At 37.8% G+C, this 15,721-nt stretch overlaps 1 protein-coding gene across 3 annotated transcripts; it reads right to left on the bottom strand.

The window, feature by feature from the left end:
- Positions 1-5,479: 5,479 nt before the first annotated feature.
- Positions 5,480-15,461, bottom strand: LOC126810925 (uncharacterized). 3 transcript variants are annotated; one of them, XM_050536316.2, is made up of 3 exons: positions 15,251-15,461; positions 13,626-13,681; positions 5,480-8,157 (listed from the first exon to the last, which is right to left on the bottom strand). In XM_050536316.2, exon 3 carries the CDS (start codon positions 8,133-8,135, stop codon positions 6,537-6,539), a length of 1,599 nt encoding a protein of 532 aa, XP_050392273.2. In that variant the 5' UTR covers positions 8,136-8,157; positions 13,626-13,681; positions 15,251-15,461; the 3' UTR covers positions 5,480-6,536. The 3 variants fall into 3 exon arrangements, with proteins under 3 accessions (XP_050392273.2, XP_050392274.2, XP_050392275.2); XM_050536317.2 differs by lacking the exon at positions 15,251-15,461 and adding an exon at positions 13,830-14,323; XM_050536318.2 differs by lacking the exons at positions 13,626-13,681; positions 15,251-15,461 and adding an exon at positions 11,438-11,547.
- Positions 15,462-15,721: the final 260 nt, after the last annotated feature.

Below are 15,721 nucleotides of genomic sequence, written 5' to 3'. Positions count from 1 at the left end.
GCGTAAAATTTACTTGATGTCAGCACTAACAAACGCTGAGATTGTATTAAGAGGTCACTCCCGTTAAGCGGCCTGTCATGAAATTTCCCTTGAGTGGCTGCTTAATACAGATTCCACTGTATTGGATTAATTACTTGTTTAATTAGAACGTGACTAAACAGAAGTATATAGAGTTGAAAAGCCAATATCATATATTATTAAAAACTAGCTGGGTTCAATAAGTTCTAGAATACTTTGTCACAACAGGCCTCGAGATGCTGTCCCATTTCTTATCCTCTCGTTCACAAGAATTTTCTTCCATAAATGAACTCAAATGACAGGAAATTTAGGCCCATTCCCAAAGTATTAAAAGCTTTTTTACATATTATACGTTGCTATCTGAAATTTTTTCGCGCCTACGGCGCTTGATTCCATTTTAACATCATTCTTCCTCCTAAAACTCTGGGGTCTTATACTATCTCATCACAATTATATTCACGGTTATAGAGAACAGACCGGTTAGTACTACAACTAGTGGGTGGGGCGACAGATTGTACACATTTTCTAAAACAGGCAGGTCTCAAAATTCTGTTCCATTGACTCCCATTTCTGATCCTCTCGTTCAGAAGAATCTGCTCCCAGCAATGACCTCAAAAGTCAGGATGTTAACTATTGTAATAATATTGCTAGAATTTTTGCTCTTGAAATAAGATGCCTTTATATTTCATTAATTAATATCTTTGGCAAGTTAGTAATTTCAATCATATTCACATATATAGTGTGCACTAAATCAACTTAGTCTGTAACTGACAGTTGACACATAAAAAAGAGTTATTTATCGAAAACATATGTCACTCATTTACCACCAGGATTACACGTGAGTGGAATTATTCTAATTGCATCATTTAGCTTAAAGTAACCATTCATATCTTTAATTACACAAGTTCAGGGCCACGATCACACTTGATTGTGCGTGATATTCATATGGTTATAAGAGAAACCGGGGAACCCTGTAAGTCAGACTTGCATTAGATTCCAGAGATCGAGGGTACATCTGAGTTCCTAGACAGCCGAGAGGCTGGATAGGGTGGAGAAGTGGTTTTAGCTATATAGTATTGTAATTTGTGCTATGCTTGTATACCTGTATTCAGTTATATGCTATATAAAATGTAGAAGCGAACTATGCATTATTATTCCTGGTAAGACAAATGTCTTAAGAAACTAGAAGAAGTAAATACACAACGTGAAGCAGAAGTAAAGACAGCTAGAGACAAATCCTAGACGATCACAAGGCTACAGAAATATGTAGTAAGAAAAGATGCATGGGTCATACGTAGGATGTGGCGACCGGTTTCCCATAGACGCTCTCCACGTCAGACAGAAGGCTCATGGTGCTACACTATTGACTCAAATTTTCTGAGAGGGAAAACCCTCACCCGCCCCACCCCCTTTCAGGTTGCTCAGTGTTACAGTCACTTCTTTACGATGGCCAACTGGGTAAGACGCTGGTTCGCTAACCTAGAGGTCGGGTGTTCGATCCCTGCATTGGCCGAGAAAGTTCATCCAGATTTTCCGGCGTGGTTCTCCCTTGTAAGTAATGTAAGTCCCGTGTACACATTGGCGTGCACGTAAATGATCCCTTTACAGTTGGAATTCGATATAAGAGTAGGCCGCTTTCCGGGCAAAATATCCCCCATAGCACACTGTATGGTGTATGCCCGTCTTCATTAGCCCAGTTCGGAGCAGAACAGTAGGACGTTAAACTCCATTCCATTCCATTTCATTTCATTTCATTTCTTTAAATATTTTAGCCAGTTTCCATTGTCCTGTGTATCCAGCTAGTCTTTTATTTCCAGTGGTTATAATTACTTAAGTTTTTTGTTTAAAGATGCTATTTTAAGATCGTGAGTAGATTTCGGTATCTTGGTAACCTGGTTTATTGATCCTTGGTCACTAACTTTACTCCCTTGTAGTCTATCAAACTTTCGACATCTATCATCAGTTACAGCACAATTAATGATTTATTTGAAGGTAGGTTTAATATTTGTTTAAATTGACAAAAGATGTTAAACTATATAAATAATTACGGATCTGTTATTTGGGACCCTTATTTAGTAAAGGACATTAAATCCCTGGAAAAGGTACAGCGACACGCAGCTAGATTTATAACGAAAGATTATAAATCCAGGAATGATGATTGCGTCCAAGATATGCTACAGAAACTCAACCTTGACACGCTGCAAAACCGAAGACGTCACTCAAGGTTAGTGTTACTCTTCAAGATTATTCGGGGTATGGTGTCGGAAATAGACAATTCAACATATTTGACCCCATTAAAAACAAGAGACGCATCAAAACAAAAAAATTCAGTGACAATCAAAGTACTAATATCGTCGAAAAATTCAGTGTGAATCATCCAAACTGTTTTAAAGCAAAAGACTCCAATACAAAACAATTTAAAAACTCTTTTTTTCATTAAGGCAGTGCAGGACTGGAACAGCCTTGAAGAGAGTGTGGCATGTGCAGAGTCAGTGGAGAGTTTTAAAGCAGCTCTCTAGGGCGCAACAAAGTAGACAACACTCACTCCCGACGCGTTATACCAGAAGTGGTTCCTGCGTCGTATATATATATATACAGATACAGATAAACTAAACTAATTAATTAAATAAGTATTTTAGTAGTAAATATCAAGAGAATATAGCAAGTTAATATCTTTATAAAATAGACAACTTTATATTTCATAATTATATAATAAATGATTAAATGTATATATATATTATCCCCTGTGTTATGTTTTGTTAATTGTGATGTCTCATTGTTTTATAGTGTTTCTAATTGTGTTTGTGCTACTGAATGCGCTATAAAGTCTACCACTCTGGTCATATTTATTTACCCATCAAGCACCTGTCCTAGGGTATGTTTGATATGTTTATCCGTATTTATATCTGTATGCTATAACTGGTAAATGTAAATGGATAATCCTTACATTTTAATACATGATACAGTACTTATACTTTAACTTGATCCTTTCTCTATTATTAATTAGCAGAATGCGTCGCTTATAAATAATATAAATATTAATGACTTGTTCCTTTTGTAAATAATCATTTTGTATCTTTTCAGTGTTTTTGTTGGGTGTATTTTGTCCTGTAATAACCGGTCATGTTGTCAATTGTCCCTTCGGCTTGGAGTCGATCTAGGCTGCAAGGAGTCTACCGTCTTGCAGGTGAGACGTTTTAACCCTGTTTTACATCCTACCTGGCAATTGCCGATCTTTCATTATGGATGGAGCAAGTGAAGTTCTGGTAGCTTTGCGACTGATCAATGAGGAACGTTAATAAAATGTTCTTATTTTTTTAATAATCTGGGTATAGCCCGAGAAGCTTACAGGGGTTTTCTTATATTGTTATAGAAAACCATTTTCGATTTGAAGGGATTTGACTATAAATTAGACTGAACGCACAACTCGGGTCGTGCATTTAGGGTTTCACACTTCGAAATGAAATGAAATGGGGTTTAACGTCCTACTGTTCTGCTCTGAACTGGGCTAATGAAGACGGGCATTTTTGCCCGGACAGCGGCACTCCGGCCTACTCTTATATCGAATTCCAACTGTCAAGGGATCTTTTACATGCACGCCAAAGTGTACACGGCACCTCAGTTTTCGTCACATCCGAAACAATACAAAACTGCGGAAATGCCCTGCTGTTTTTATTCGAGGTAACCAGTGTATGTTAATAACTGACCAATTGCCTACACATGAACATAAACAGTTCATATAGGCGGCTTATCTGACGGCCCCATTTCACTCGCAAAGAGATACACTGTCAAAAGTGAAAATGGACGTTTTTGATTTTTGTCGTAATAATGAGTAATTGCTCCACCAATCCTCAGACATTCAGCAATTTGTCGTGGCATGCTCCTAATCAACCGTCCAATCACGATTTGGGGCAGTGTTGTCGGTTGACGTTGACGAACACGTCTCCCGATCAAATTAAACGTACGACACTAAAGCAAAGATACGCTAAATAGTAAATCTTATGCAAGAACCAATAGGAAACAAACATGGATAGGATTAACCAGCAAGCGGCAGTTTTCATCAACCCTTTCTTGCAGTGTCAAATTTGACAATGAACCCCTCCCACGCGTATGGCGCTATTGCGTGTCGCATATGCAGCTCAGTGGTTCTGTTGGGGCGATAAGTTCTTCATCTGTGAACATACTCTCAAAGCATGTGAAGTGTCCATAACTTATTATCATATCACAACCTGCATAGGTATTTGCATTTCAATATCCCCTACTTTTTTTGAAGAGTATATATAATCCCAAAAGTGTATGTAAGAAATGAATAAAATGAAATGGGGTTTAACGTCCTACTGTTCTCCTCTGACTTGGACAGTTCCTAAAGGAACTAGGGCTAATGCAGTGTGCTATTAGTAGCATGTGCCAACCAAAATTCAGCTCTTGAACAAGAAACCTGACATAATAATCATCAATCTGTTTCAACGTTTAAAATCGGTTCAGCACTTTTTTTGTAGGTGGTTTTATATACCCATAGGTAAGCAGGTTTTCCAAAATTCCTTCAAAAACGAACAAAAATGATAAAATAATATTTTGACTGACTGAATGAATTTGGAGCAGGCCCGTACATCCACGAAACCTGTGTTAAAATGTTCCTACTGATCCCGAATGATGATATCAATCCTTCTGACTAGTCAGTGTGGGGACTAACCCACTTTTGAGTATGTCAAAGGTCACAATTGGTCGACAAGCACAAAATGGGTATCAAAGTGCCCCCCCCCCCCCGGGGGCCAAAATTAATCCTTCCGAGTGATCAAACTTTCCATATACCAGCATGATTTTGGAAGGAAATGGCTACAGATTTGTTTTTCAAATTTAGTGTGAAGTATTGTGGTCAGGAGAGGACGAATCCTAGCAATATACAACGTCCCGCGACCTTTCGTACCAGAGTTTGGCCCCTTTGTGCCCACCTTGCCGAAAACCTTTTTTCAAATTTGGTTGGAAGCAATGGGTTCATAAGAGGATGAATCCTAGATTTCTTCAAGGATCTGTTTTGTCTAGATTTAAAATATTTTTTATTGTGAGCCAACTGACAATTCATCAGTTGTAATAGATTATATTGTTTCTTAATCAAATTTTATACTTATAGATGTAGTTAAAATCGTTTACAAATAAAATATTTCATTGCCATTGTTTTGCTGAATATTTATGTCATTGAATTGATTTGGCGAGAGGACGCCGGCTACTTTGTAAATAATTTATTTCTATATAATAACATGTAATTGTTGGCAATATCACCTCAGTGGAAATTGACGTCAAATAAAGTCATTTCACACACACACACACACACACACACACGACGCCGGTTTGGCACACATAAAATACGCTGCGGGTTCAGCTTCTGAATTCCCTGTCCAGACCATGGACGATTATTAGAAATATAGCAGGTTTTGTTTAGTATATGAGTCTAGCGCATTCAATAAGATAAGATGTTTATTGCATCAAGACATTCATTAAGGACATCATGCATACAGGCCTATACACGTACATTTAGACAAAGTCATATACATTTGATAATACCTAATATAGAAAACACATACATGACATGTATCTAAAGAGTTTGAACTACATGTAGTTACCACTAAATTGGATTTAGATATCTTTTCAAAGGCCAAAAACACTTCTAAAGCCATTGCCCTGGCAATCGATTCTGGTGGGTCAAAGAGATTAATAAAATTGTAGGAAATCTCAGGATTTGCTGAGAAGGTTGAGTGTAGATGGGCTTTAACGTAGTTCTTCATACTTGCTACAGTTTAGCAAGAAGCGTCACTCGTTTTCGATCGAGTTTAAGTCACAAAATTTGATCAGCAGGAATAATTTTGTATTGGCCCATCTCTAATCATAATAATAATATCTATTTCTTATCATACCCATCACATCATAAAACTTTCTCAATGCATAGTACAAAAACATTTAATATGACATAAAACAACGTAAAAACTAGAACTGCGATGCAGTAATGACGGGTTTCACTGGTGCAACGTCACCCGTGAACTGACCTGACCTGACCTCCCGTCGCAATGCAAACGTTAAACAGATTTCCACTTGAGAATTGCACACGTGTAATAAAATGGATGCAGAACTAGCCAATAAATCCAGCAATATCAGTTCCATTTATAGAACGAAGACTTGGATTACAGAAATAACCACTTCGATAAAAATTTGAACAGAATCAGCACTTAATATCGATCGACTCTAAAACATGTTCTTAAACATCTATGAAAATAAATCGCATTAAATGGCAGAAAATTTATTTAGTGTACAAATATTAAATAAATCATTAACAATTACCCTAGTATCACCGGTGAAAAAAATCAGCAGAAATAAGATAAAAATAGTACCAGCTTTTTACAGTAAATTACCTAAAGGTGAAAACAAGTGAGGTCTTTTAGTTCGCCAAGCAATAAAGCTCAGGAAAAAACTGCTGTCCACACTGAATAGACCCAGTTGAATATTGTTCACCATAAATACACATATTATTCTTCTACAACAGCAGACAGTTTTCTATATTGCATACCAGTCGGTTTCATTGAGCGAGATAAATTAAAAAATGCTTTTTGTCTGTTGGCAGCACCTGGGGTCTTAGCTACAGGTGCTTGCGGCGGTTTTGTAACTGTTAAGTCTCGTATTGGTGGCAATGGTTTTAACGCGGGTTTCGAAACCGGTTGATCTTTTTTACGTGGCTTTGTAGAACTTTCAGGCATTGCGAATTTTACGGATTTGGGTTTAGAGCGTCCGATAATTATTGGTGGTAATTGGATTTCTGCAGCAGATTCCTTTTCTTTTACAGCTTTATCAAGTTGTCTCTGTGTTTCGCGTGAAGCTTTTATGAGAACCAGGTGTGGTGGAATCGGCGATAGTGGTGGCGGTGGAAGATATGATTGAGAAGGTCGAGGCGAAGACGGTTCATTAGGATCTGGAACTGGTGATCTAGGTGGTATAAGCAAGAGTTCCTCTAGGTGTGGTCGATGTTTATGACCTTGGTGCATGTTATTCTCCGGACATGGTGATGTAGGCGGCTGGACAGAAACAATTGGAACATCAGATATTTTTGGAATTTGGGAATGGGGTAGCTGAAGAGTGTCTTGATGGGATACTTCTGGAACTGGCGAACGCGGGGGATGTGGAAAACCATTCTGGTTGTCGTCTTGATAATGATCTTCGGGTAATTCTAGTAGCGAATTCTCGTTAAATCCAAAGTAAGGTGACATCTCCGACTCGAAATATTGGGGAGGTATGGGTGATAACAATCTCGGCCTAACACCTGAAGGTGATCGTGGAACTTGAAGACCGAAAGAGTTTTCTCTCTCGGATTCCACAAAACTGGGTTCAGGAGTTAGAGGCAAAACAGGGAGTGGTATGTATGTTCTGGCGAATTCTGGAACCGCGAACAAACTTTGAGGTGCGGCTTCATCTTCAGCTGGTGAATATTTTATTGTTATAGACGTTTCTTTGTGTTCTATGTGTTCTTTTGTTTCTTCTTCCTGTAAATCTTCTAGTTCTTTGATAGACGTGCGTTTCATATGAGATTTCTTGGGCAGTGGGAGCAATCCCTTTTCTAGCAATCTTTTCTTAGTCTTTTTCTTTACTTTAGGAATTCGAAACCGCCGTTTTTTAACCTCAAGTTCTGAGAGCCCTCGTATATGTTTTGCTTTCTTTTTGTCTAAACTGATAGATGTTATGGCCTCCCTGCCCCCTTTTCCGTCACTTTCCATGATCATTGGTTGGGTTATCACATTCTTTCCCAGGGGATCCACGTGAAAATCAAAATTATCATGGGATTTGATATACTTCTGCTCATTCATACGATTTCGAACATGGTCAGTATAATTATGTAATTTAGCTTTTCGTAAATCATTCTTAAAATAATCTCGATTAACCTTCACTTTAGCAATTTTGTCAAATTCTTTCAGAAGGTCGAGTCTGTCATTTATTAAACGTTTCAAGGCGAACAACCATTTTTTATCAATCTCTTTAATTTCCATTTCCAGCTCTCGTTGTTTCCTTATATTTGAAATGGCAGCATCTGCTGCAGCCTCTGCTGCCACAGTTTGCATGCAAAACAGTGAATTCATATTTGGGTCCAACTGCAGATACCTGAAAGATAGAAAAAATATATAGGCATAAACTATTAAAATTAAAAAGTAGTCTGGACGCGAGGAAATAGCCCTTACTATCTAATTTTAAATCTCGGGGTTCACTACTATACTTATGTCCATAGCAAGTCAAAATCTAACTCTTGTGGAATGTCCCAAGAATTCTAACCTTTATTTCAGTTAAGAGCTCAACTATATGATGAAGGCAATTGAATATTGTGTTCTATTTCGGCCACTTCCCGCGTCGCGCGTCGCCTTTTAAAAACGGGAGATTAGATAAAGAGCTGGCAGTTCATACTATAATAGATAAAATCTAGATAATGTAAAGGGGATATGATGAAAATTTCAGTCAGAATGATTCACTCTGAGCCGAGAAATTAGTGATTGAATTTTCGGCCTAGCCTCGATCATCATTACTAAAGTCGGTACAATAAATAACTTAGTCCCGATTATCCTGGGCCGCCACATAAGCTTGTGAGGGCCCTGCTAGTAGCTGACATTTGTTCCCATATTTCATTCAATGATTACAGACTGTGTCTAGGTTAACTTGTGCAGAAGTGAATCTTGGATTCTTTCAGCATCGATCTTTATCTGATTTCTTAAGGGTTGCTAATATATTCGTCGTAGGATATCCACAGATACTCAGTGCCGGACTGGTGGGCCGAGGGCCCACCTGTCAGGTCATTGACCAAGGCCCACGCAAGTACACGCCGAAGGCGCGTCACGGGCACGCCGAAGGCACGCGAACGTCCGAGGGTGGTCGGGGGGAGGGGGCTCCCCCTGGAAAATTTTGAAAATTGACAATCGCAAACCCATTTTCCAAGCATTTCAGACCAAAGCGAAGAAGGCATTTTTTTTTCTCCTGTCATGTGTCCTGCCCTCTCCTTCCTTCTTTCTTTCTTTCTTTTCTTTCCTTACCCTCTCCTTTCTTTCTCTTTTCTTTTTTTCTTTCTTTTTTTTCTTTTTTTTTCTTTATAGGCTTAGGCCCACTTTTTTTTTAATGAGCTTAGGCCCACCTGTCACGGACAGGTGGACAGGTGGGCCCAGTCCGGCACTGTTCATACTATAAGTAATACAACACTTGATAACCTATAAAACAACTGTTGTACATAACGGAAACCATACCCTCTCATTCACACCAGAGTTTGATTTTAAGTTTAGAACAGGGATTTAAAACATAACATATAATCTTGATATTATAGAGATATATAAAGGATATTAATGGCAATTCCCTGTGTCCAATATAAATTACTGTATTGAAGATAAAACACCAAACGGCAAATAAACTGCAAATTAATTCTCCTGGTACATGCGCATTTCATCACCAAAACTATAAACAATATCCGTCTAGAAAAAGGGATGTACAACGCGTCGCCTTTTTAAAAGCGATGTCGTGATAAAAAGTCGACGTTATTTTTTTTTTCTCTGTAGCTTAACATTGAAAAAGGCAACGGAAGTCGCGCGACGCGGATTTTGAGTCGCGCGTCGCTTTATTCAAGGAAAGTGGCCGAAATAGAACACCATAATTGAACGGCAATACACCATTAGTACAAATGTTAATTTTCCCAAGGAATTCTCCGAATCGGCGTCTCTCTACCTCATGATCATTCCGCCTTAAAATTAATAATATTCACAAAAAATCTGGCAGGAAATCAAAATTCAAACCCCTTCTTATAAATTCTAACGCAAAAACAGACATGCTCCAAATAAGCGGCTATTTACTTCCTGACTTTTCCGCTTCAAAATAAGTAATATTTATGCTAAAATATGGCAGAAAAAAACGAAAATGGACAAAGAAAGGACTGAGTAAGAAGGTAAGAAGTTGAGTAAGGAGTGATCCCCCTTGTCAATGGAGAAAAACAAAGTGCCTGGCAAGGGGAAACGTATGGCCATTCGTCTGGGACCTAAAATCGATATCCTGTGTAGATATCGGCGTGCACGTAAAAAAAAATTATATTAGAGTAGGCCGTAGCGCCTCTATCCAGGTAAAATTTTCCCCATAGCACACTGTATAGCGCGTCGTCATTATCCCAGCTGGAGCAGAACAATAGGACATCAAACCTCATTTCATTTAAACAACTCAACCAAATAAATCACAACAACAAATATCACACCTTAATTATGCCACAACGAAAGAAAACACCGGAAAACATTTACCTTATACTATCATAGCTTACAACGCATTATCCGCGTCAAAATATGAAACATATTCATATAGGACCTTGAGTTTGCGGGAGCTAAATGGTTTTCTTTCTGGTATATTCCGAGAAAGAAATATATCCATTTAAAATGGACAGTCATTATATCTCATGTGTATACTGTGTTTTCTATGTTAAGAAAGCAAGACTATTGTAAAATAATGTTCTTAGCAGGAAGGTATTTCTATTATCTGAAATCGATCAGTTATTTCAATGAAAAGATTCTCCATTAAGACATCTATAAATAAAAGGTGTTCAAACATTAAAACGCATTTGGCTTCAAAATACAAAAACAACCACAGAAATACTCCATATTTTTTATACGCGCGTGTTGGTTCAACTGCATGGTTTGGTTTAAGTTTCGTATGACGTAACATATTTTAATCTAATTTTGCTAGTTAAATTTGTTCAAACTCTACGATCGCCATTTTTAAATATCTAAATAAGTAACGATCAATATTATCAACAATAATAATAAACACGTCATGACTATCGAAGTATTGAACGTCGCGATAGGTTTACATGTAAACGAGAATTCAACAAATATAGGTTGGGTGATGTCAGTTTCGAGTAATTGACACTACTACTACTAATTTCAAGAAATTGAAACGCGTTGACAGGTCAATTCAGCGATGAATTATGATTTAAAGGTCAAAATAAAATGGGTTGACATTGACTTGCTATTTTGATGGTGCCAAGCCCAAACGATTCACATTTATTTCGAAGGATAAGCTAAACACTATAAGCTATATAATTAAGTATTCTACTAACTTCAAAACTCGCAATAATGACAATAAAAGTAATGCTAATTAGTCTCCCAATTTCAGCAGATGATTTATGCATTGACTATAATCATTACAGATGAGGACTAGCTAACGTTTTGGGGTTTCTTATACCAATTTTAGTTTCGTTTTTTACTACTAATCAAACATCCGTTATATTCCCTCAACAGTGGATTAATATACAGGACAGGTGTCCTATATAAATTCTTAAATCTTTAAATATAAAGCTGAAAACGGTAAATAATTAGTAAAATATAGTCGTCTACTATTGGTTTTTAATCTGATAGTTTTCACTATTTACCTGCATGTATGCACTCTGTTTTCGGTTACTTCTTAAGATCAATTACATATATTATTTGTAACTTTTACTTCTACGGCGGTCTTTCTTATCGCTCATACATACAAATTAGTAAATACCTATATTTATATACAACTATGAAATACCTACATGTACTCATACTAAGATATAGAAAACATCGACACCTTTGTTATTTTCTATGTATCAAACTACATAAAGAACTTTTTTATGGAATTTGCACTAACGTGTTAATAATGAGCCCCCATGTGTGAAGGTATAATATAATAATCGATACAAAACGCCATGACAGATAATGTCTGACAAACAGTCATCCATTATGGGAATAATTATTGAGAGAGAGAGAGAGAGAGAGAGATTCGTCCGCATAAATGTTATAGGCTATTCAGTAGTATCGAATATTTTGAATTCTAAAACCATAAGAGTTGTAATTGATGTTAGTAAAATCTACTTAAATTCTTCTTTTCGGTTTATCATTTATCTCTAGAATAAATAGTTATAACGTTACACCGAACCCCCTTGATTTCAGAACTATACTCGTAATTTCTAAAGACAAGGAAGGATATCGTAATCCCTATAAAAACTTTCATTGTGTCCAAATTTAACCGTTTGATGCAAAACATAACACCTTTAACTCAAATAAATGGATTTCATATTTTTTGATCAATTGCAGATTGCTGCTCCGAGGTATTTGGCTGGCAGATTTTTCCGAATTAATATGATGAGTTAGTACTCTATCTGGAGAATGGAAAGCAATGTCCGCAGGGAAACACAATTGCCGATAACAATATAATTATGCAACGAAATGTCTAAATCAATATATATTTTTTAAATAGTAAAAATAATTTACACCTTTTCCTGGTATAAAAAGTAATTGATATTAGAGTACATGTGAGTGTTAGCCTTAGACGTAATAGTTACTGGGAATACGATTACGCCATCCTAGTGTAGTGTGCGCCTAAAATGAGTCTGCGGTGAATCAGTGGGTAACGATTTGACTACCATAACCAGGTTGTCCCTAATTGGCCAAGAATTCACATTGCCATTGGTGCAGGACTGAAGTCGTGGCAAATAATATCATCTAGTCGTTCGGATGGGAGGAAAAACTGAGGGCGTATGTACACGTTGGTATGCACGTAAAAGAACCCTAGTCAGAATTCAATTAAGAGTAGGCCATTAAAAATTTCGCCGATGGCACACTGCATAGTGAAAGGTCGTCTTTGATAAACTAATTGGTGCCGAAAAGTAGAACGTTAGTAAACCCCACATAATATGGAAATGTGCATCCCAGTGTGGCCGATTTGGGTATGGGGGATAGGTGCCTGTGTGATTATGTATTTTAATATTCTTGATAATTAACATACGAAGTATCCTGTTTCCCTCTAAATAGAAGTTCCAGTTCTACTTGTATATTAATAGAATATAAGAACCCCATAGGGATCACGATGGTTCGGACACCCTCTATCAGTCAACCAGAAGATCGAACGAAATGGATAGCTTTGTATGATCCTTTTAGAATGTCGTGTTTCCAGATGAGAGAACGAGAGTGAAAAGGGGGTTTAACGTCCACTTGACACAAACTAGGTAATTTCGGAACTAACATACGGCTCTATTTTATTATATTTAGGTGCCTTTAGCAGTTGAGGGAACCGGGGGACCTAGAGAAAACTCAAGAGGTTGGACAGGCGACCCTACCCTTTGATAAAGCTTAAGAGCCATTGCCGCCCCTCTATCCCCCGCGAAAGTAGACGGCACGCCAGCACGACAAAATAGTGACGACGCCCTCCACGCCAGACGCAGACCACAAATTACGCTTAAAAGGCAAAATTTTAAATTCACTATAGAATTACAAAAAAAAGGTAATCACCGTGCATGACTTATAACGAAAAAATGATTTCATTGGTTTATTTTTCATTTTGAACTGTTTTAGTATGTTTCTATAAAAAAAAAGGGCGTACCATACAGAGTAATAAAGATGGGATTTTCCCCTTCAGAATCACGAGACTTCCATCAATATAAAGATATCTCACAAATCCGGTGACCTCATATCATACACTGTCTGAATCTTTTTAAAATTGGCTCTCAATTCATAGATATAATTTTCATGGATAATTTAGGAGCTGCATATTAACATGGAATACAGACGTTAAAACTTTTAGCCGTGGGAACTTACCAAATGAATTAGAAGTGGTACAACACACGACACTGCTTTTCACCACCATGGAACACCTACAGAAAAGAAATGAATACATAAGTACATTATGTGAATCGTACACTTTTCAAATTTGATAATATACTAAACAGCAAAAAAAAACCATCAATACGATTTCAAACTCAAAGAGGCACTTTAATCAAATCATTCTAGAAAACGACTTACTAATTGGATCAAAGCAATTTTTTGTGAACAGTATGTTGACACATTAGTGATTAATTCATCACAAGACATTACGAGAAGGTTTAGAGCCTGTACACAGTCTATACATCAGTATCTGGTGTGTCAACCGCGAGTGTCAATAAAAGCAGCGCAGCGTCTGTACATGGAGAGGACCAGACGATTGATGACGCCATTGTTACCTGGAACCACACTCTCAGAAAAGCCTGGCGCAATCCATCGGCTATGTTTGGTCTCGGTACAACGTTATTAAGTCTCCTCTGAATTTCATCCCAAAGATGTTCAATCGGGTTTAAATAGGGACTAAGGGCTGGTCAGTGCATAATATTGACACCGTTCTGCTGTAGAAAGTCCCGAGTAACTCTGGCGATGTGAGCACGGGCGTTGTCATGCTGGAAACGTTGTTTCGATGACGTGCGAAATGTGGTATAACGTGGGGTCTGAGAGATTGATCGATGTAGCGCACTACTGTGATGCCTCCTCCTCTCCCTGGACCAAGATTTTGAAACACAACATGGCCCACTCTCTGGTTCGGGCCGATTTCACCCCAAATCATTATGCTTATACCTCCCCAGGAGTCTCGTTCTATGACACATTAGTCAGAATAACGCTGGCCACGTCGACGCCATATTCTGATCCTCCAATCTGCAGTTGATAGGCAATACCGACTCTCATCTGTGAACAGAACAGTTCTCCATTGCCTGTGTCGCCAGTTCTGGTTTTGTTGGGCAAACTGTAGACGTTCACGTCGATGGCGAGGGGTGATAATCGGCCCACGGTAAGGTCTACGGCAATGGATGTTCTCTCTAGTGAGACGTCAGCGCAGTGTATCGGTACTGATGGATCTTCCGTGTGTTCACACTGTCTGACGTGCTGTCTCAGATGCCTGTATGAAGGGATTCTACACGTGCTGTCGTGCAACATGGCGTTCTTGGTCTACCAGTTCGGGGCGATCATCCGCGGTGTTGGTGGCCCGAAAATGTTGCTGAAGCCTGTAGATGGTCCGAACATTGACCTGGAAGTGATTGGTAACGGCTTGAGCAGTGTGGACGTTATAATGTGAATGATTCAATCAGGTATGGGGCTGCATTTTATAGTGTTGGTCCCGGTGAACAGCGCGTGCAGCATGAAAATCATGGAGAACACATTACCATTTGTGAATACAGGTTAGGGAAGGAGCCTTATTTCTCAGGTAAATTTTGAGATGTGGTTAGAAATCTACAATAAAAACATTTGGCAAGTTTTATACAATGCGTCTATTCAGAGTAACATACCAACCTGACGTTTCTTTTGCTGCTTAGTACATATTAACGCGGTAAAAGGTATAATTGGAGGAAATATTATTTATTACACATGCCTGTAAAACATTTAGCAATAATAACGATAAGACAATATCTATAACTTACCCGTATCCTTCATGTAAATAGAGATTTGTTGCCTTAGGAAATAAACCTAATCGTTAGACAGCGATAACATTAAAACGACTGAACTAGTAACACGATATTAGCTGTTGTGAATCAACAGTAGGGTGCCGTATTATCCATTAGATTAGTAGTGTATATATATCTTATTGATAGGCAAATACGATCTTTTTCTTGAAGACTAAACCGATAGTCAATCTAGTATGTGTGCTTTAACAAATGGCCAGTTAGTACTCATGTTAAGTATAGTGTCAAGTAGCAGAAAAGGCGCGCTATTCTTTGTTAGAATATGTATTCATATTTTGTTAGTGCCATTATAACAGATAAATACTTAACCTTACCATATAATAGAAGTAAATGTAAGTCACTGGCTTATATATTTATACATGAAGTCAGAGTTCAGAAAAGTGAACTATAATGGAACGAATTAAATCTTCTTCAAGAATAGTCTAGAAA

Source organism: Patella vulgata, chromosome 2, assembly GCF_932274485.2.
Source record: "Patella vulgata chromosome 2, xgPatVulg1.2, whole genome shotgun sequence".
In the NCBI taxonomy this organism is placed as follows: domain Eukaryota; kingdom Metazoa; phylum Mollusca; class Gastropoda; family Patellidae; genus Patella; species Patella vulgata.
Note: the sequence above shows the minus strand (reverse complement) of the source record. Positions and strands in the feature narration are given on the sequence as shown.

Coding starts and splice junctions, on each gene's coding strand:
- LOC126810925 (XM_050536316.2), bottom strand. CDS start 8,135: ATGAATTCACTGTTTTGCATGCAAACTGTGGCAGCAGAGGCTGCAGCA.